The 20,501-nt window shown below is 27.0% G+C and overlaps 5 protein-coding genes across 5 annotated transcripts; all 5 read right to left on the reverse strand.

Annotated features, from left to right (window-relative positions):
- Window positions 1-3,702: 3,702 nt before the first annotated feature.
- Window positions 3,703-4,203, reverse strand: LOC145844250 (uncharacterized). The gene has a single exon (XM_082951626.1). It carries the CDS (start codon window positions 4,162-4,164, stop codon window positions 3,703-3,705), a length of 462 nt encoding a protein of 153 aa, XP_082807752.1. The 5' UTR covers window positions 4,165-4,203.
- Window positions 4,204-12,601: 8,398 nt separating this feature from the next.
- LOC145844446 (histone H3-like) lies at window positions 12,602-13,012 on the reverse strand. The gene has a single exon (XM_082951847.1). It carries the CDS (start codon window positions 13,010-13,012, stop codon window positions 12,602-12,604), a length of 411 nt encoding a protein of 136 aa, XP_082807973.1.
- Window positions 13,013-13,731: 719 nt separating this feature from the next.
- On the reverse strand, window positions 13,732-14,043 carry LOC145844671 (histone H4). Its single transcript, XM_082952080.1, has one exon. It carries the CDS (start codon window positions 14,041-14,043, stop codon window positions 13,732-13,734), a length of 312 nt encoding a protein of 103 aa, XP_082808206.1.
- Window positions 14,044-15,849: 1,806 nt separating this feature from the next.
- LOC145844726 (histone H2A-like) lies at window positions 15,850-16,224 on the reverse strand. The gene has a single exon (XM_082952146.1). It carries the CDS (start codon window positions 16,222-16,224, stop codon window positions 15,850-15,852), a length of 375 nt encoding a protein of 124 aa, XP_082808272.1.
- Window positions 16,225-16,550: 326 nt separating this feature from the next.
- LOC145845163 (histone H2B 7-like) lies at window positions 16,551-16,907 on the reverse strand. The gene has a single exon (XM_082952584.1). The coding sequence runs from the start codon at window positions 16,905-16,907 to the stop codon at window positions 16,551-16,553; it is 357 nt and encodes a 118-aa protein (XP_082808710.1).
- Window positions 16,908-20,501: the final 3,594 nt, after the last annotated feature.

Consider the following 20,501-nt stretch of genomic DNA (forward strand, 5'->3'; position numbering starts at 1 on the left):
TTCAGTAACTTAAAATGGCTTTTTTAACTTTTAGCAAACTTAGATAATTTAAAGATTAAGTGTTTTTGGTTTTGTATTTTTTTTTTGTAAATTGTTAAGCATGATGACTTAGTTTATAAGAATGTTTATTTCTATGTATTCTAATTTTATTTGATGAATAATAAGTTTAACATAAAATATTTCAGAAAATATATCGATAAACAGAAAGTTTAACTTTAAAAAAGTTTTTTTATGAGTTAATACAGTGATAGAAATAAAATGTCAAAAACATATTAAAGCCATTTTAGCATCTTTTTTATAGTTTGTTATTTAAAAATAACTTTTAGCCAAAGTTGAAATATAATATGTATTATGATAATAAAGAATGTACTTCATCCTAAGTTATCTAAGGTATCATATATATATATATATATATATATATATATATATATACCACTTTCGGCTTTTTTTTTAACTTATAAAATTTTAAATGATCTGTTCAAAACTGGCTTTACTATTACTAAGTTTCGATTGTTTAAGTAACAATTTTTTTATTAAAAAGTATTAGATTTTTAAAGTTTATAAAACCTTAAGCATCAAATAAAGTATTTTTGATGATTAAACTGAATCGCAATAAATTTACAATTAAGCAAGCAACCAAAATAAAAATTTATTGTTCAAGTATCCCTGTATAAGTTTGTTGAATTCAGATCTTTCTAAAATTAAAAGATGATAAAACAATTTTAGTTGGTGTGATTCAAATAAATTATATTTATTTTAATTCTTTACTGTATAACTACATAAGTTAGAAAACTGTATGACTGAGTGTGGTCAATACTAAAGAGCTTAATTTTCCAAAAAAACAATTCAACGGTTGTTATTTTAGCTCACACCACTTCTTCAAGAAAGTCTAATTTATTAATTATTGTTATTTTTATTATGCCATTTATTGTTATAAGGGTTTTAAGTTTGTTATGGCACCGTAAGTTTATTTACTATTAGTTTATATTGTTATTAAGTATTATTCAGTTTTGACGACAGTTTTTTATAAAGTGTTGTAGAATGTTTAAAAAGATATTTTTTTTCAATTATTTTTTATTTAAGTTACTCAAGTTCATAACTATTATAACTAATTACAAACTAATTACTTTCTCATTACTTGATCTTGTTATATACATTTGTGTTCTTCATTTTATCTTGTTGTTAGTTAAAAGCTCTGAAGATTTTTCTAGGAGAAATATTGTAAACTAAAGTAACAATCGTGGAATAAAATTTGATACTATGTTATTATAAATACTTTTGTAGAGTTATTTTTTACCTTTAAATACTAATTAAGCTAAATTAAAAGGTAAAAATTTACAAGTTATTAAATTTTATTGGACTAGTTAAAGGTAAAAGTATCAAGTTTTACTTTAAACTAACGCAATTTTTTATTTACTTATGTGATTGCACCTGTTTAATTTTTAATAAATATTTCTAGTTTTTTACCCTTGTTTTCTAAGCATATATTTAGTTTAAAACTATTAAAAAAATCTTTTAAAAGAATTAATAGATTATTTTTTCTAGCTGTATCTAACAAAAATTCACACAAACTAATATCATTAGTTAAAAGTAACAAGACTTTAGGTTATTACATTAAGAAACGTGCGATTTTTATCTTTCTGCAAGTTTAGTTTCAATCGCTACGTGAATAATCATAACATAAGAAACTAAAACGAGCAAGATTAATTTTAAACAAAACTTAAAAAATTATATATAAAGGTCTCTTATAAAACAAGATGAATACGTTTTTAAACTATTTTTTTTTCATATAGACACATTAATGTTAGAAAAAGTATGCAGATTAATTTTATGATTTATTTATGTTAGAAAATGTTGGTAACCACTGAATTTGTTTTTTGAACTAAATAATGGTTTAACTTAGTAGTCTCATATTTCTCCATATCACAAAGAGTACAGTCGTGTTTTAAACTAAATATGTATTTCTTGTCAAATTTTTCTATAAAACATTACAGTCTACATTTATATGTTTGAAACCACTTTTACAATTTAAAAGAGTCGTTTGTTTTATATAATTTTAAACGTTTACGGAATTTAATGTGTTTACTTTGAAACTGATTAAAAAAACAACGAAACAGTCTGTTATCTAATAATTACACGCTTTTTTTATTCCATGCTTTGTTTAATAAAGTGACTGACGGTTTGGTCAACTTTATACACTAGTGAAACATTCATCTCATAAAAATTTGTGTTTTGTTAGAACTGTACATTGACTTTTCAATTTTATTACAACTTCCTACAATCATAACTGCTTATAAAAAATTACTAGACACAAACATACAAGTATACACACAGTATAAATTATACTTCCAGGTAGACCTTATTCAGATTTTGGCATTAAAGGTTTTAAGTTGAAATATAAGCTAAGCTTACTTTTAGAAATTAACTAATTATGTAAAACTGGCTTTGCGCCAAGACGCTTTGTATGGAAATTCTGGTTTCAAAAATGTATAAATTTGTTTGAAAATAGATAAAAAAATTACAACCTTTTCATCAAAATTTATTTAGTTGACTATTAATAAGCCGTAAATTTTTTGCAAAATTATGGTGGTTTAAAATTTAGCTGTTGCAAAACTAAGCACTTCAAAAAATCGTTTAGCAACAAGTCAAAACTATAATTTACGACTAAGCGCTAGACGGTGTGGTGAGCTTATTGAGGAAGAGCGCTTTTAATTCTCTTTGTAACGAATAATTAAAAAATTGAAAATGCTCTTGCAAAAGCAAGTAACAGAAACGAGACAATAATCGTTTGGTCGTAATTTTGCCGCCCTTTTCAGTTATATGTGCTTGAAATTTAGCTTTAGAGAGCAATTTTAAAAGTATAAAGATTTTATTTTGATAATTAGAAATGAAAATAAATTTAATTTTATACTGTTTAGTATTAAGTTGCATTCTACGCTTATAGTAGGTAGGTATAGAAAAGTTTAATAAAAAGCATACTTTCATTGAAATTAATAATACTATTTAATACAAAAAACTATTATTATTGTTTTAAAGTTTTTGTAAAACACTATAAGAAGACTAAAGCAGTTTATGATTTAATTGCATAAATTAAGGGCTTTTGAAACCTTGATATAAATGTTACATACGTTTTGTTCACACGTTAGACGTTTTAACAGCGAACAATAACAACTTATATATACATTTTAAATTGTGTAAATGCTTAAATATAAAAAAAAGTGCCCATGAAACTAAAGTAAAGCTTGAGCATATTTTTAGATTTTTCTATACCTAAATGTATTATTCAGCACATTAAGCCATGTTATGTTCTAAAATCAAACTTTAAAACGTGTATATTCTTAACAAAATTAGCAAAAATTCATTGAAAAGTAAAAAATAACAAGTTTAAATAGTGCTAATTAAGTCATCTAAAGTTCAATAAATCAAACTTCTAAAATACTGTATTGATCCTGGACAAGATATTAAACTTGTCCGTGGTGTATGACTAAACAACCATAAGGTTTTTACATACTTCAGGTCTTTAGACGAAACATTTTAGCGCTTGTATTTTCTCGTTCAACAACAGCAACTAAAACGTGAATCATTACTGCATTTAAATATAGTATTTTACTTACTAAGTTTGTCTAGTTAAATAATATCTTAGAAAAGTATGTTTTAAAATAGTAGGTGGCATTAAAAAATGCCTGTTAGTTAATAACTAACTTATTTCTTCTTTGGGGCGGCTTTCTTGGCTGCTGGCTTCTTTACCACCTTCTTGGCTTTTGCAGGAACCTTCTTCGCTACCTTCTTCTTTGGCGAAGCTTTCTTAGCAGCTGGTTTCTTTGCTGCCTTTTTAGCTGGCTTCTTGGCAGCTACTTTTTTAGTCGCTGCTTTCTTGGCAGGCTTCTTAGCTGCTGCCTTCTTTTTCGGTGCGGTCTTCTTTGGAGCTGCTTTCTTTGCTGGCTTCTTAGGTGCCTCCACCTTTCCAGGTTTGAAAGAACCAGAAGCACCAACACCACTCACTCTGCTGACGGTACCGTCATCAACGAGTTTCTTCAAAGCCACTTTGTAGTGGGTCTTGAAGCCGTCTTTGACCTTGTAGTTGGCTTCGATGTACTTGCACAGTGCTTGCGATGAAGCTCCCTTGCGGGTCTTCAAAGCAGAGACAGCTGCGATGATCATCATCTTGTAGGTTGGGTGCTCAGGTGCTTTTACTGGTGCGGATTTCTTTTCAGGTGCCATGGTTGCGGATACTGTTGAATAGTGAATAATTATACGAGTAAAAGAATAATTATATTTACTTCATTACGGACGTAAGCGAATAGAGCTCTGCTACGGCACCTTGTGGATTACGGTTGTTAGAAAAATAGTTTTACATATAAACTAGTTTATAGTAGAACATTGTTTTTAAACTGAAATAATTAATATTTAAAACAAACTTTAAATGAAAAAAGTTCTTAATAATAAAGAAAAGAACCTAATTAGTCTAAGTTGAAAGTTTTAAGCTTATAAGTACATATTTAAGATTTTAATTTTGAAGATAAACTTACTGACCCTAATAGAAAGAAATTATTAAAAATTCTACTCATGTTTTGTTTTAAGGATAAAAGTTTGTTTAGTTAAGATGAACAAAAAACCTTAAAAAAGTATATACAACATTGTTTACATATTTTCTACTCGGAAAAGATTTGTTAGTCAAGTATATTGAAGTTTAGACTATTAACATAGCCGATTAATCAAATCAAGTAAATTTTTTAAAAACAAGTGTTGAAACTGAAAAGTAAATTTTAATTTAGCTTGTTCTTCAAAAAGTTTCCATTTTAAAGGCTGAATAATGGTTCTTTTTAGTAGTAATTTTATTTTTTCAAACTTATATCTTATCAAATTAGTCGGTTATGTTTTTTTTTTTATTAATATAAAAAATATTAACAAAGTTTAAAATTAGAAAACTTTTTCAAGAACTGTTTGTCTACGAAATTTTAATCATAGACAATTAAAAAATATCAAATAAAAAAAGTTTAAAATCAGTTGTTATAATTTTTATGCTTAGCAAACTAATTTATAATAAAGCTCAAATAATAAAAAGTTCATTGTGGAAAAATGTTTAGTACAAAGTTAAGCGTTAATAAATGCAGTACTTAAAACTGTTTTTTTTTTTTGAACTATAGTTTCATTGTTAAATGTGTCTTGTTTTTATACTTTGTTTGTTTGATAAAAATAGTTTTATACCATTTCATTTACTTATACTGTTGAATAATAAACAATTTAAATTTAAAACGTATTTGAACATATATTATTTGTAATACAAAAACTTAAAATTGACTTAAGAATGACTTTTCCTTTAATTTTGAAAACCTGTACAATTAACGAAGAAGTTTTTATTATTAGCAAAGTTTCCAATTTTTTTACCCGTAAATTTTTTTACCCAAGACCTGCAGACACTGCTGAACCAGTTTTCTTCGGCATGCTCGGATTTCGGCCTTACTATAAGCCTTAAGAAGACTAAAATTCTAAGTCAATGAACAAATATTTTACCATCAATCAAGATCAATTGTAAGGATATCGAGAATGTGGATAACTTTGTATACCTTGGCTCAAATGTTGCGTCAAACGCATCATTGGACAAAGAAATAAATAGTCGCATTGGCAAAGCATCAGGCACTTTCGCTCGCTTGACTGCAAGAGTTTGGGATAACCAAAAGCTAAGCATTCGAACAAAGGCTAACGTTTACCGTTCCTCTGTCTGCAGTACTCTGCTTTACGGTAGCGAGACATGGACGTTACCTAGCGTACAGGAGAAGAAAATCAATACCTTCCACCTACGATGCCTTCGTCGCATCCTTGGAATTACATGGCAGCAAAAGATCACCAATGAGGAAGTATTCGCTGGCTCGGTCATATCCTGAGAATGAATACTGAGCGGATCCCAAAGTTTCTATTGTATGGCGAGTTGGTCGTTGGCAAACGAAACCGAGGACGTCCAAAATTACGTTTTAAGGATGTATGCAAGCGCGACCTAAAAAGCTTGAACATTGGAACTGATGATTGGGAGTTGCTTGCAAATGACCGTGCCAAATGAAGATCAACTATACACAAAAGACTGCAAGAAAGAGAAAGGGAATATTTTAGAAAAACGAAGAAGAAGATGAAGAATTAAGAAGCAGAATGAATTTAATTGTTTTTTTTTTGTGTGTTTGTGTTTTGTTTATTGCATCACTGTGTATGTTTTTTTTTTTTTTTTAAACATGTATTTTTTTTTTCTCTGTGCACAACACGCATAGCCGATCTCGGCTGATAGCGGGCCTTATTATTATTTATTAAATTGACCGAATATTTTGTTATTTTAAGTAGCAATTTATTATCAAAAAAAAGGATAAAAAGAGAATTATTTAAGTAAAATTTTAATGTTCTATAAGTAATATATTTACTTTGTAGCAAACAAATTCAATAAAGTAAAGTCTTCTTGGATGTCTAAAAACAATTACTGTTTAATATCTATCTTTAATTAATATAATTTGGTTAGGTATTATATTCAAATAATATATTAAAATATGTTTTGTACTTACGATTATATATACTTTAAATATGTTATCCGCAAATTTTTATGTATATATACCGAAAATATCAAAAAAAAAACGTTAGTTGTTTAAAATTCTTAAAAATTAAGTTTATTTTTCTAGTTAAAAACTACTTTGAAAACTTAGTCTCTGTGTAAGAGCATTCTTTTTGTTCGATACTAACTCGTATTTTAAATACTTAAACAAATTTTAATTTCTTACTTTGCTAGAATTTAAACTGAATTTATTAGACTGTTTGAAGCAGGGGTCGCTAGCTTATTATTAGTGATGGTCCAAATTTACTCTGAAAATAGTATCTCTCTGAAATCATTGTTTTTAAAAAGTTTAAGCTTCAAACTTTAAAAAGTTTTATATAGCTGCAACTTGAAATGATATAAACATAAACTGTTAGCTGTATATTCGAAAAAAAGAGTATATTCGTTAACTTAGATGTATAAAATATTCAGCTTTAATTACCATCATTAGTTTATTGTTGTTTAATAGAATATTAATTTTCAAAAATTTCCTTTGGTAGGCCAAATTTAGCCTGCGGGCGGCAATTTGGGTCAGGTTTCAGAATAGCACAGGTGTTCAATTTAGTACGTTGGTCACTTTGCACGGCGTCACTTTGAGACAAATTGTATTTTTACGGCATTACTTTAGCACAGAGTTTTTTTTTGTACTGACTGTTTTTTTTTGTGCGGCGTTACTTTAACACAGAGTTTTTTTTTTGCACTGACTGTTTCTTTTTGTACGGCATTACTTTAACACAGAGTTTTTTTGCACTGACTGTTTCTTTTTGCACGGCATTACTTTAACACAGAGTTTTTTTTTCTCTGATTGTTTGTTTTTGTACGGCGTTACTTTAAAACAGAGTTTTTTTTTTGCACAGACTGTTTCTTTTTGCACGGCATTACTTTAACACAGAGTTTTTTTTTTACTGACTGTTTCTTTTTGCACGGCATTACTTTAACACAGATTTTTTTTTTGCACTGACTGTTTCTTTTTGCACGGCGTCACTTTTAAACAGAGTTTTTTTTGCACTTATTCTTTCTTTTTGCGCGGTATTACTTTAGAACAGAGATTTTTTTGCACTGATTGTTTTTTTTTTGCACGGCATCACTTTAACACAGAGTTCTTTATTGCACAGACTGTTTCATTTTGCACGGAGTTACTTTAATACAGATTTTTTTTTTATTTTTGCACGCCATCATTTTAGCACAGAGTTTCTTTGCTGTGACTGTTTTTTTGTACGGCATTATTTTAAAACAGAGTTTTTTTGCTGTGACTGTTTTTTTGTACGGCATTACTTTAAAACAGAGTTTTTTTTTGGGCTAACTGTTTCTTTTTTGCACGGCATAACTGTAACACAGAGTTCTTTTTTGCACTGACTGTTTCTTTTTGCAAGGCTTTTTTTTTTTAAGTGTTTTTTTTATTAACTGACTGTTCCTTTTTCTACGGCGTTACTTTAACACAGAGTTTTTTTTTTGCATTTACTGTTTCTTTTTGCACGGCGTTACATTTAAAAAAGTGTTTTTTTTTTATTAACTGACTGTTTCTTTTTCTACGGTATTACTTTAACACAGAGTTTTTTTTTTGCACTCACTGTTTCTTTTTTGCACGGCATAACTGTAACAAAGATTTCTTTTTTGCATTGACTGTTTCTTTTTGCACGGCGTTACTTTAAAACAGAGTTTTTAATGCACTGATTGTTTTTTTTTTCACTGTCTGTTTTGTTTTGTATGGTATTATTTTAGCACGATAACTCACTTTTGCACTGAGCGTTATTTTAGCACTAGGCGTAATTTTTGCACGAAGCTTTATTTTTGCATTAACTAATGCTTTTTTTAATGTTTTCAATAGTAGACTTTTGTAATATATTTATAAATAAAATAAAATAAGTTCTAAATTTTTTCGAGTTTTAAGCTTGAATAAAGACAATCTTTAGAAATTTGTGTGTTATGTTTTTAATGGTAATCTAAGTTTTTAACAAAAATGTAATAAGTTATACTATTTAGCACTTTTAAGTTGTCCTAATCTTTTTTTAAACACTGTTTAATATTAAAGAACAATTTTTTTTCTGTTTTCAACTTAATAATAATATTCATTTTGAACTACTTTAGTAATACAATTATAATAATAATAACAACTAATCCACACAATAATATATTTTGAAATAATTAACAATGCTGAGATTTAAAAAATAAAAAAGTAAAAAAACTCAAGAAAAAAAGTAGCAAAATAGTTTTATAGACAAATTTAAGTCTGCTTTCAGAGACTTTTAGTGTATTGGCTTTAAATGAGTTTTTTATTAATTTTAAATGTTTTTTTCTTCTTTATACCTTATCAAATTATAATAACTTGCAGTATTTAAATGTTATAAATTTCTAATTGTTTTAAGGCAAGAAATTTAAGTTATATTTAGAAAAGTCTTCAAGTAATAATAAAACCTTTACTAATTTAATTAAATTTAAAGTTGTATACTCTGCTTAAAAATAAACTATAACTTTTTTAAGTATTGAATTTTATTTCATAAAACATTAATATGTTTTAAATTAAATGTGTCTTGTGTGATTAAATGAATGTTTAAATTTCTAACTTTTTAGTAACTTCATAAAAAAAAGTAGTTGATTTATAAAAGTTTTGACAACAATTAATATTCTTACTTTAATTAAATTAAATTAATTTAATGCAATTAGTCTCAGCAACTTAACAAAGTATTTGCATTTTTAAGGCTTTTCATTAAGAAATTTGTGTAGTTAAAAAAAAAACTTGCAGTATTTTATTATTTAATGCTTGTTTTTAATTGCATATTTTTTAATAACATCTTTGATATTAATTTTATTATTTTTGCTTGACATTCAATATAAGCTTTTTAATTAAATATTTAAAAAAATATTAAAAAAATGGAATTGTAAAATCATAAAAAAGGAATATAAAGTTTTGTTATTTAGATGCTATGAACTTAAATATTTAAGTATTATTAAAAAATGTATCAAGGTACTATAACTTTAAAAGAAAAAAAAGAAACGTTTTTTGTTTAATTAGTTACTGTCATAACTTAAATTTCTGAAATTTAATGACAAGAATTAAAGAAATTTTTTTTTTCAAGTTTGTAGTATCTTAATTTTATAAAACTTAATAAAAGTATCAACAATAAATGAATTGTTTAGATATCTATATCAGTAAAAATAATTAAATGTTGGAAAAAAATACAACTATCTTATTATGTAATAAAACTATAAAGCTATATTTGTTAACTAAACTTTGCTACATATATACTTTTACAACCTAGTCAAGAATATTTTGTACTGATTTTTTAAACTTTTAAACAATTCTAAAACTAAAGTTGACTTTTCAGCACACTTTCTAAACATTATATTAAATTGAAGTTCTAAACATTTTTAAGTGCAAAAAAACACTGTTTTAAAAGACGCTTCAAGCGAAACCGAAAAATAAAAAAAGGTGCAAAATAAACACTCAGTGCTATAAAGACGCCGTGCAGAAATCACACTGCGTTCTAAAGTGACACTGTGCAAAAGTGTCACATCGTGCAGCAGGGACGCCGTACAGCCCTGTACATGGTACTGTGCATGTACTGGTCCCTAAATATTTTGCTCATTAATTTTTTTTCAAAACGAACGTCAATCAAAATTTTACCAGTTACAAAGTAGTGTTTACAAACTTTATGTAGATATATAAACCGAATTTCTTGTGTGTATTTTTTTTATTATAATTCAAAATTACACAATCAGAATAAAATTTGTATTATTACAAATGTGAATTTACGCTTTATTTCAAACTTTTAAAGTTATTCTTTAAAAATATATTTACACGACTTTTTAATATACCGATACTCAACTGTATTAGAATAAAATATCATAAACTTAAAATAGTCTACAGTAATAACATAACTATTAATATTTTTTAAAGAGTTGTAAGTTTCCATCATAATCATTCATTAAAATGTCTAACGTGAGGCAAAATTCAGAAACAAGCGAAAATAATACTTTTTATTAAATTATATATATTTTAAAAATATGCTTGAAAATTTGTTGCGTTAAACCTCTAGTTAAAATAAAAATTATGCTAAAAGTTAAATCGAACACATTTATACTTCTGAGATTTAATACGGGTAAGGTACAATCGTTTTGCTCCTTAGAACTTAATCAAAGCTATTAAAAAACTGCTGTAAAAATTTATGATGAAATTGAACAATCTAAAAAAAACTATTCGTTTTTAAATATATTACAGATGGAAACTATAAATTTATTTTACAGCAAACTGTAAAAACTCTAAAATTTTCTCTTTAAAAAAATATTTTATAGGTTATATGTATTGTAAATACTGATAATAAAAATTAAACTTAACATTTTAAATACAAATAATGAACTTAACGCAAAATTAAGGTATTATCAGCGATGAACATAGTTAATATTTAAAAGCTGTATCAATTCAAACGAGTTAAAAAAAACTATTACAATCTAAAAACCTGCAAAAACTATCAAAAAAATACCAACGGTCGTTAACTTTTTTGAGCGGGAAACTTTAAAACTTACAAAATATTTGTGTTTTACTCTCTATTATCTCTCACTTTATTTTGCTTTTAGGCGCAACTAATGAAAAAGAATGTTGACTTTTCTATAATATTGTGTTTAAAGCCTCATGTTTACCCCCTATAAAATATATTTCGATTCACTTTAGTTGTAATGTTTTTCAAAAACCATATGTTTATAAAATTTTGTAAATTTCTGACAAAAAGAACACTTTGCAGGAAAATTCTGTATTAGAAAGTTTATGAGGTAAACAAGTAACTAAAATAGTAAACTATCGTAATTCAAATATTGTTTGTTACCATATACCTACTTGAAAGATGTAAAACTAAATGGTATTTTGTTAAACTAAAAATCTTAAAGTTCTAGTTAAAACTTTATTTGGAATCAAAAATTTATATAATGTTTATATAAGAACTTTAAACGGTAAAATTTTTTACGTATTCTTTTTGTAGCTTTCAGCATATTTTTACTTAACACAAAGTTGATTGTTTTTAGTCATGAATTAAAACTAACCAGTTTTTTACTAAACACAAATCATTTCAAATTACATAACACGCTAGTAAGTATTTTAACACAATTTAAAAAATTATTTTCCAGCGTTATATACTCTGATAGTTTAAAAAGCATTTTTAATTGTTAGATAACAAATATGTATAACTCTGTTCATAACCTAAAACAAAATGTTAGAGCGATTTAAAGTGTTGTCGTTATATTTGATAAGTATTTATATTGTGCGATAAAAATTATGGTTTAAAAGATTTAAAAGTAGAGTAAGTTTAAAAAATTATAAAAAAAATCAAACACACAATAAAACTACAGTAAAATCACAAATTTAAAGGCAAATTAAAGAAAGCAATATAGATATATGTAAAACAAGCATTTTATACGTAACACGTTTTAAAACTTTGCGCACAATTAGTGTGGTAAAAAATCATTGTTTAGTCAAAATTTCATCACTTAAAATTTCAATGACTAAGCAAAAGAATTGCGATCAAGTTTAAAAAATAGCGGGAAGTAAAATAAGTTTTGCTTCAACTCACAAGAGAATTTTGAAGCGAATGATAATAAAGAGTAAAAGAGGAGCATTTTGTACGTTCAAACTTTCCCGCTTTTAATGGGTTGCAAGTATTTGTAGTTCTGTTATATTTTTTTTGCTTTCAATAAGGAATACACTTTTCTATTGTTTTCAGTCATAAATTTCAATACCTAACAAATTAATTAAGTTGACTGAATCTTTCTTCATACAATAAGAAGGCTTTTTTCTTAGTTATACAAGCAATGATATACTTTAAAAATCCTAAGATGTTCGTATCATATAAAAGTTAAATTAAATTTATCAGTTTATCTTTATAAATATTTAAGCAGTATAAGTTCAACCTTAAGTTATTGCTTAAAAACGAAATATTTATAATTATACTAATAAGTTTACTGTTATTAGGTATTTCCCATTTTAGTCTAGTGGTGTTATAAATAAGTGGCCCTAAAAAGAGCCTGTTCATAAAGAACAATCTAAGCACGTTCACCACGGATACGACGGGCAAGTTGGATGTCTTTGGGCATGATGGTAACCCTCTTTGAGTGGATAGCGCACAAGTTGGTGTCTTCGAAAAGTCCGACCAAATAAGCTTCAGCAGCTTCTTGAAGTGCCATGACTGCACTGCTTTGGAAACGCAAGTCAGTCTTGAAATCTTGAGCGATTTCGCGCACAAGACGTTGGAATGGCAACTTGCGGATCAAAAGCTCAGTGGACTTTTGGTAACGACGGATCTCACGAAGAGCAACCGTACCTGGGCGGTAACGATGAGGTTTCTTTACACCTCCAGTTGCTGGTGCACTTTTGCGTGCAGCCTTGGTGGCAAGTTGCTTGCGGGGAGCTTTTCCTCCAGTTGATTTGCGGGCGGTTTGCTTGGTGCGGGCCATGATGAAGTGAGTGAATCTGTATGAAAATTAGTCAATTTATAGAAATTTTCAGAGTAACGAACCTGTGCGAAGCAACTATGCAAAATCTAGGCGAAGTATTATGTAACACTAGCGGCAGCAAAGCGCTCTGTGACAGATACAGATGCTTGAATATGTTAAATTTAAATTTTGTTAACAAAGAAACAAATATTAAGATCAGCACAACCTTTCAAAAGAATATTTTAAGTTTATAACTTTTACTTAAAGATCTAATATATATTAAACAGTTTATACATAAATCAGTCTTTCGAATAGTTTATTCAATATTTTCATTAAAAACTCAAAACTACTATAAAACCAACAAAGCTTAAAGCAACAAAAAAATATAAATATTAATTAGTACCACAACAAAAGTTCATTTATGATTATTAAAACCACTAACTAAAAACTTCAACACTATCAATGTTTACTATGAACAAAAATTATCATGTTATACTAATTTTTAGGACTAATTTAAAGTTAATTCACATAATTAAACAGTTAACTTGTTTAACATATATTAAGGTCTATTTTTACTTTTTATTACTACATAGTTATATCTTTTGTCATGTAGCTTTTTAAAAAAATAATGCTTACTTATTTAATAGAAATTCTAGAACAAACTTTCTATCTATGTTTCATTTCGTAGTAGCATTTATTAATTTGGGTGGCTCTTAAAAGAGCCGAGGTGTTGGATGTATTTAACCTCCGAATCCGTACAACGTACGTCCTTGACGCTTCAATGCATATACAACATCCAAAGCGGTGACAGTCTTGCGCTTGGCATGCTCGGTGTAAGTGACTGCATCACGAACAACGTTTTCCAAGAACACTTTCAGCACACCACGAGTTTCTTCGTAGATCAAGCCTGAAATACGCTTGACACCGCCTCGACGAGCCAATCGGCGAATGGCGGGCTTGGTGATACCCTGGATGTTATCACGAAGGACTTTGCGATGACGTTTGGCGCCTCCTTTTCCCAAACCTTTTCCTCCTTTACCACGACCTGACATGTTGATGAATGATTATAATGCTCAAGCAAGGTTATTTATATCAACTAGTAGGCGTTACGAACCGCGTAGAAACGTAAATGAGCCACCAAGTGTTTAAGTGATTTTAAAATATGAGACAAAAAAGAATAAATCTCTCTTCTTATAAATACAACCGTTAATCACTCAATAGAATAAAAGAAGTTTAATAGTTAAATTCGTTTGAAATTTTGGATCAAAATTTTGCACGCAAATTTATTGTTTACTCAAAACTTCTTCAGCTTTGGTTTTATACTATACACTAATTACAGTAAAACAACTGATAGTTATTAAATATCTTACATATATAATTAAAGCATTCTAATTTTGTATTTTTCTTTAGTAAAACAATGATTTTCTAACGTAAACTTAAATTTAGCTGTAAAAAAATAAAAAAAGTAACAAAGTATAAAGTCCTTTTAGTTTCAACTAGTTTTATAAAAATATAAAATTAACATGAATGAATTAATTACAAAACTCTCTTTTTTTTTGCTTTTAACAAGCTATGAATTGTTTTATTTAGTGTTTTTTAAGAGTATAACAAAAAAAGCTATTTAATCAATTATCTGCTTTTAAAAGTATTTTTATAGCTTAAAAAATTTAAAATACATTAATATACACTATACACTAAATTAAGTAAAAATTATGTTTTTTTTTTTAATTTATTATTTTGTTAGAACAATGTTCTCACAAACAGACGTAAGTCAATTTAGTTTATACATTTGAAATTTATCGAAAAAGCTAACTTTAATTATTTACTTATAAAAAAAAATAATGATAAATTGACGTAGCCAGGATTTAACTTAAGCTTTATGGGAGGGAGGAAAAAGGTAAAAAGATGTTAAAAGTAGTTTATAAATACCAATTTAAACGCAAAATATAAAAAAAACATTTATAAATAAACGAGAAACTTGTCATTTTTAAGGGCGGTAAGCCTTAAAGATCAAAAATGTTTGTAAGATTTTTTTTTTGCTAATTTTTTTTTTTAACTTTAAGAAAATAGCTTCGTTACTCGCCTAATTAAAAAGTTCGAAATTTTGTACATGTAATTTTTATAAATTTTGTAAATTGCGCGAACGAAAGTAGAGTGAGAGATAATAAAGAGTAAAAAAAAGTTATTTTTGTAATTTAAAATTTCCCGCTTGAAGTCGCTTGAAGGCTTTTGTAGTTAAAATTTTACTTTTAAGTTAAAAGTTACTTATTGGTTTTAAAATTTAAATCAATTTTATTCTACACCAATAAGTTTACAATAACTAATATAGAAAGTTGATGGTTTAATAACACTTTTACTAAGTTTGATTATTTCAATTTTTATAATATAACTAATTCGATTAAACTATCACAAATTTCCTTAAAATTATAAATTTTTGTTTTTTCTAGCTTTATTTAAGTTAAATCTTAATTTGTTTTATTTTAAAAATATACTAATTGTTTTTTTGAAGTTTGACTTATATTTTATCAGTCATAATTTCAAATTAGTTTATTATAGATATAGTTAAGCAAATGCTTCTGGAATCAAAGAAACAATTGATAACAGTTACGTAGTTTACAAAACAAATCTGTTAACGAAATTTTTAGTTTTACGAGTTACGGAAATTTTATTTAAAAAGTACTATTTTTTGTTATTTATCTTTTTTAAATATTGTGCTAGGACCTGTTTACATCTAATGACCAAATAATATCTATCGATTAAATATTTTAAGATTTGATTCACTAATTTATGACAATAGAACAAATATTAAAATTGTGTAGGTGGCCCTTAAAAGGACCTGCTTTTCGTATCAGAGATACTTAAGCTTTCTTTGCGGTCTTCTTTGGCAGAAGAACAGATTGGATGTTTGGCAACACACCTCCTTGAGCGATGGTAACTCCTCCCAACAGTTTGTTCAACTCTTCGTCGTTGCGGATGGCAAGTTGAAGGTGACGGGGAATGATACGAGACTTCTTGTTGTCACGAGCAGCATTTCCAGCCAGCTCGAGAACTTCAGCGCTCAAGTATTCCAATACTGCAGCCAAGTAGACTGGTGCTCCGGCACCAACACGTTCGCTGTAGTTACCGTTTCTCAGCAGACGGTGAATACGACCGACTGGAAACTGAAGTCCAGCGCGTGATGAACGGCTCTTTGGCTTGGATTTAGTCTTGGCTCCCTTTCCACGTCCTGACATGATGCTTTGATTAATAATAAAATGTGGTCAAACTAGCTAATATATAATGGTAGTTACGAACCTCGGCTAACAAAATATCAGTAGCGCCCTTTAGTGGTCAAACATTTTTGTCTGCAGTAGTAAATTTATTTTTAGATAACCTTGATACATTTTTCATATTTGTTTAAATCTCTAACAAGATCATATAAAATAACTAAGTATTTTTTTTTCCTTAAATTTAAGTCATAGAAGATTTGTTATATTTAAAATGTAAATATTTTTTTTTAAATATAAATTTGAATTGAATTTAGGTGGCTCTTAAAAGAACCTGATTTAAAACAAATCATTTATTTGGAGCTGGTGTACTTGGTGACTGCTTTGGCACCTTCAGAGACGGCGTGTTTAGCCAACTCACCGGGCAACAACAGACGAACTGCAGTTTGAATTTCGCGACTGCTGATGGTTGAACGCTTGTTGTAGTGAGCCAAGCGTGAAGCTTCGGCGGCAATGCGCTCGAAGATGTCGTTGACGAAAGAGTTCATGATGCTCATGGCCTTGCTGGAAATTCCAGTATCGGGGTGTACTTGCTTAAGCACTTTGTACACGTAGATGCTGAAGCTTTCCTTGCGACGAGCCCTGCGCTTCTTCTTACCGTCAGCTGGGACGTTCTTTACTGCTTTCTTGCTTCCTTTGGATGCTGCCATTGTAAATGAATATTATTTATGAAGAAATTTAGTTTATATAAATTAGTTACGAACCTCGGCTAGAAAAAAGTAAGTGCGCCCACTAATTGATTCTCTCGTCTCCTTTTTCGTCGCTGAACTTTCTCTTCTTTAGTGTGTTTGTTCAACTCTTAAGGTTTCGCTATTTTGTATATATATTCGTACTTTCTTGCATACTTTTTGCTTAGTGTCATGCATACTTCTTAAACTTAGTTCAACTAATATATTCTTGTTAATGTGTTTGAAACGTTAAGACAAAATAAAGTAAATAAATGAACTATCTCAATTATCTTTTACAACGAATTCTTAAATTTTTAAACGGTTATTGGTTATCACTACTTACACAAAGTTCATGCTTGAAAACATTTTGTTTATTTTTTACACCCAACGAACTAGTAATACAAACAAAAAAATTTAGAATAAAGCCAAGGTTATAACCGTTTTTGTTTTTTTTCAAAGATTAAACTTATTGTTATAACAACAAATGATAGTTTTCAAAGCAATGAGGGCAAGAAATTTTAGCGTTTGTACTTTGTCGTCATAATGTTTATTGACGTAGGTTTAAGTTTAAAAGTCGTTGGTATATCAGTCGGATTTTCTCTGAATTATATTAACTATTTTTCGAAAGTAATTTAAACGTTTATTTTTTTGTTTAAAAGCTCACAGTAGCATAATTTGAAATCACAAAATGTTTGATAATACAACTTACTTAGTATATTATCTACTTTTATTTTTGTTTTAAGTTTTTTAAAAACTGTAATACACTTACTATTTATTCATAAAAGCTAAAATTGAGCTAAAACTTAAATTAAAATTTATTATATAAATATATATATATATATATATATACGCATATCTTCAAATAAAACTGCTATATAAAGTTAATTTTCCATTTTTATGAAAAATTGACAAAAATATTCTAACTTAACTTTAAAAAAATATGTATTTAAATGCATTATTATTTATTTTTACATGAAGTTTCAGTTTTACTTAAATAAATTAAGTATTTAACGATAATAAGCTCCCAACATTGTTTTTTAAGTTAATAACAATAAGTATTTCATTTAAAACAAGTATGAAACAAATAATAAACAATTAAATTAATATTCTAAAACACGTAAATCATCAACAAGCATTAAAACCTGGCAGATATTTAAACGATTATTTAAAAAGAAGCAGCAAAAGTTTAGAACAGTTTAAACTCACTTTTATTCTTTTTCATTCTTCAAGCTTTGTATTACTAAGTAGTTATAAATCAATATTTTAGGTTAAAACAATTCTTTGTATAAGGAAATTTTACAAATCCATTTTTTTGTATTAATAGCGATATTCTTAATATTTAAATAAAGAGTTATAGAAAATTGTTTACAACTTTTTACTTTTTAACATGGAGACAATTTTACAAAATATGTCTTCACTAAACATTTATTTTCTTTACCAAAACAGTTTTTTTAAGTTAGTTTTGAACTAAAGCAAAAAGTATCTAAAGACCAAAAGTTTTAAAAAAATAAACTAGTTTTATAAGTTAATGTGAAAGGATTAAAAATGTTTAATGTTTCATACTATTTTTGGCAGAATATTTCAATTTTTTAGGTATCTCAAGTTACTTTTAACTCATCGAAATAAGAATTTTAAATAGAAACACATTTATCTTAATATCAGCTTTTTTTAACACAAAGTTCATAAAAATAATCTTTCAATAAAAAAGCTTAAATTTTAAGTCTGGAAAAAAGTAATATGGATACTGTTTAGCCAAGCTAAATATTTTATCACTATCATATTTAAAAAAATAAGCATAGCTTTAAATTCTTATAAGTTGTAATCTAAAACTGTTTAAAGTTCAAAACTTATTTGAAAGTAAGATAACCGTTTTTATATGTTTTTATTTCCAAGAAATAGGCTTCAATGCTCCTATATTCTTTTTTTTTAACGTTTAACAAAGTATCAATATTTTGTTTAGTTTAAAACTTTCACCACTCATCAACTGAAATAGCATTAAATTAAACAAAAATAAATAAAAAAGTTTAGAATTAAAAGAATAATTTGTAGCTGTTTAATTATTATTTCGTAATTAAATATAAAAAGTTTAAAACTTAGCTAAAAATTTATAGTTCTACTACAACTCAGTTTTAATATTAAAATTTTATTTGTTTAATTTCTTAAGTGAAAATTTTCAGAAATAATTTGGTTTTTTTTTAATTTAATTGTTTAAATGCTATTTTCAATAACTGTCATATATCTTTTTTTTAGATTTATTTAAGCACTGACGAGGTCTTTGACCGAAACTTAGTTTGTAAAATAAATTTTTGAAAGAATAAATATAAAAAGTTTAAATAAATTATAAAACTCTTAGTTTTAAAAAGTGTTCTTTTATCATTTCGTGTACATCAAAAGTACTTAAAAAACATACTGTGTGAAAAAAAATTATTTACGTAAATTAATTTTGACTTTGTTTTGTATACACATCTTTTTTCTCAATCTTTAGTGTAGAACTTATGCTTTCTCAATTGATTTACTTTTATTTATAAAAGCTTTTAACTTTTCAAATTTTCCATGAAAATCTTCATTGAAACGTTTTGTGCAAATATGTTTTCTTACACTACTTTGAAAAAAATACTTGAACTAATGTCAAATAGGTTCACGCGTTCCTTAATACTTTCTACGACATTTTTGTTGTTACGAGACTTTTTTTTTTTAATTTCGAGCTCTTGGTGTAAGCATTTTATGTAAGTTTCTATCTAAGATAACAGCCGTTTTTGAAAGTTCACCAGAAATCCATATTTTTTCTTGCATATCCTGTGGGTTCGAAACTAATTGTAATTAAATTGGGTTATTTTTTTTCTACTTTTACAGCTTGGTCATTTTTATCATTAGATGTAATTTATTTAGAATAAAACCAAATTATCAAATATTTAAAAGATTAGTTTCAATCAGGTTTTTAAATTTTACAGAGTATCAAATAAATGCTATTTAACACTAAAGATGTAAATTTTTAATATATTTAAGTAATAAAATACTTAGCTTGGTCGAATACGATCTAATGTATCATTTTCACCAGGTGTTTTTTTGAAATATGATTATTTTCAACTTTCAGTTAAATGAAACTGATTGAAGTATCGGCATATTTTAACTTTCGCAATAAATATCTAATATATTCAAAATTAAGATATTACATATTTTATCTTTGTTATGTCGGAACGCTTTTATTTTAACAGTTTTATTTAAATTATTAGCTGCTTGTCTAAGTTTACCAATACAATGCTAAGTTTTTGTTCTAGAATAATTAAAACTAAAAATATTTCTATAGAAAATAAATTGTGTGCAAACTAGAGTACACAATGTTTTAATAGTTTATAGAATAAGCTTTATTTTATTGTTCTACGTGTCTTATTGTACAGAAAACGAGTTAATTTACTTTATTACCAGCTATTGTTTTACAAAAAATAGAACAATCGTCATTTAAAAAATGTTTTTTTTTACTTTTATTTTTGTGCACAAAACAGTTTATATTCTCACTACTGTGCACAGGTGCACACCGTGAAGATCACTACTCTGCGTTTATAAACTATTTCTACT

This window comes from Thalia democratica, chromosome 9 (genome assembly GCF_965202585.1).
Source record: "Thalia democratica chromosome 9, ktThaDemo2.hap1.1, whole genome shotgun sequence".
Classification (NCBI taxonomy): domain Eukaryota; kingdom Metazoa; phylum Chordata; class Thaliacea; order Salpida; family Salpidae; genus Thalia; species Thalia democratica.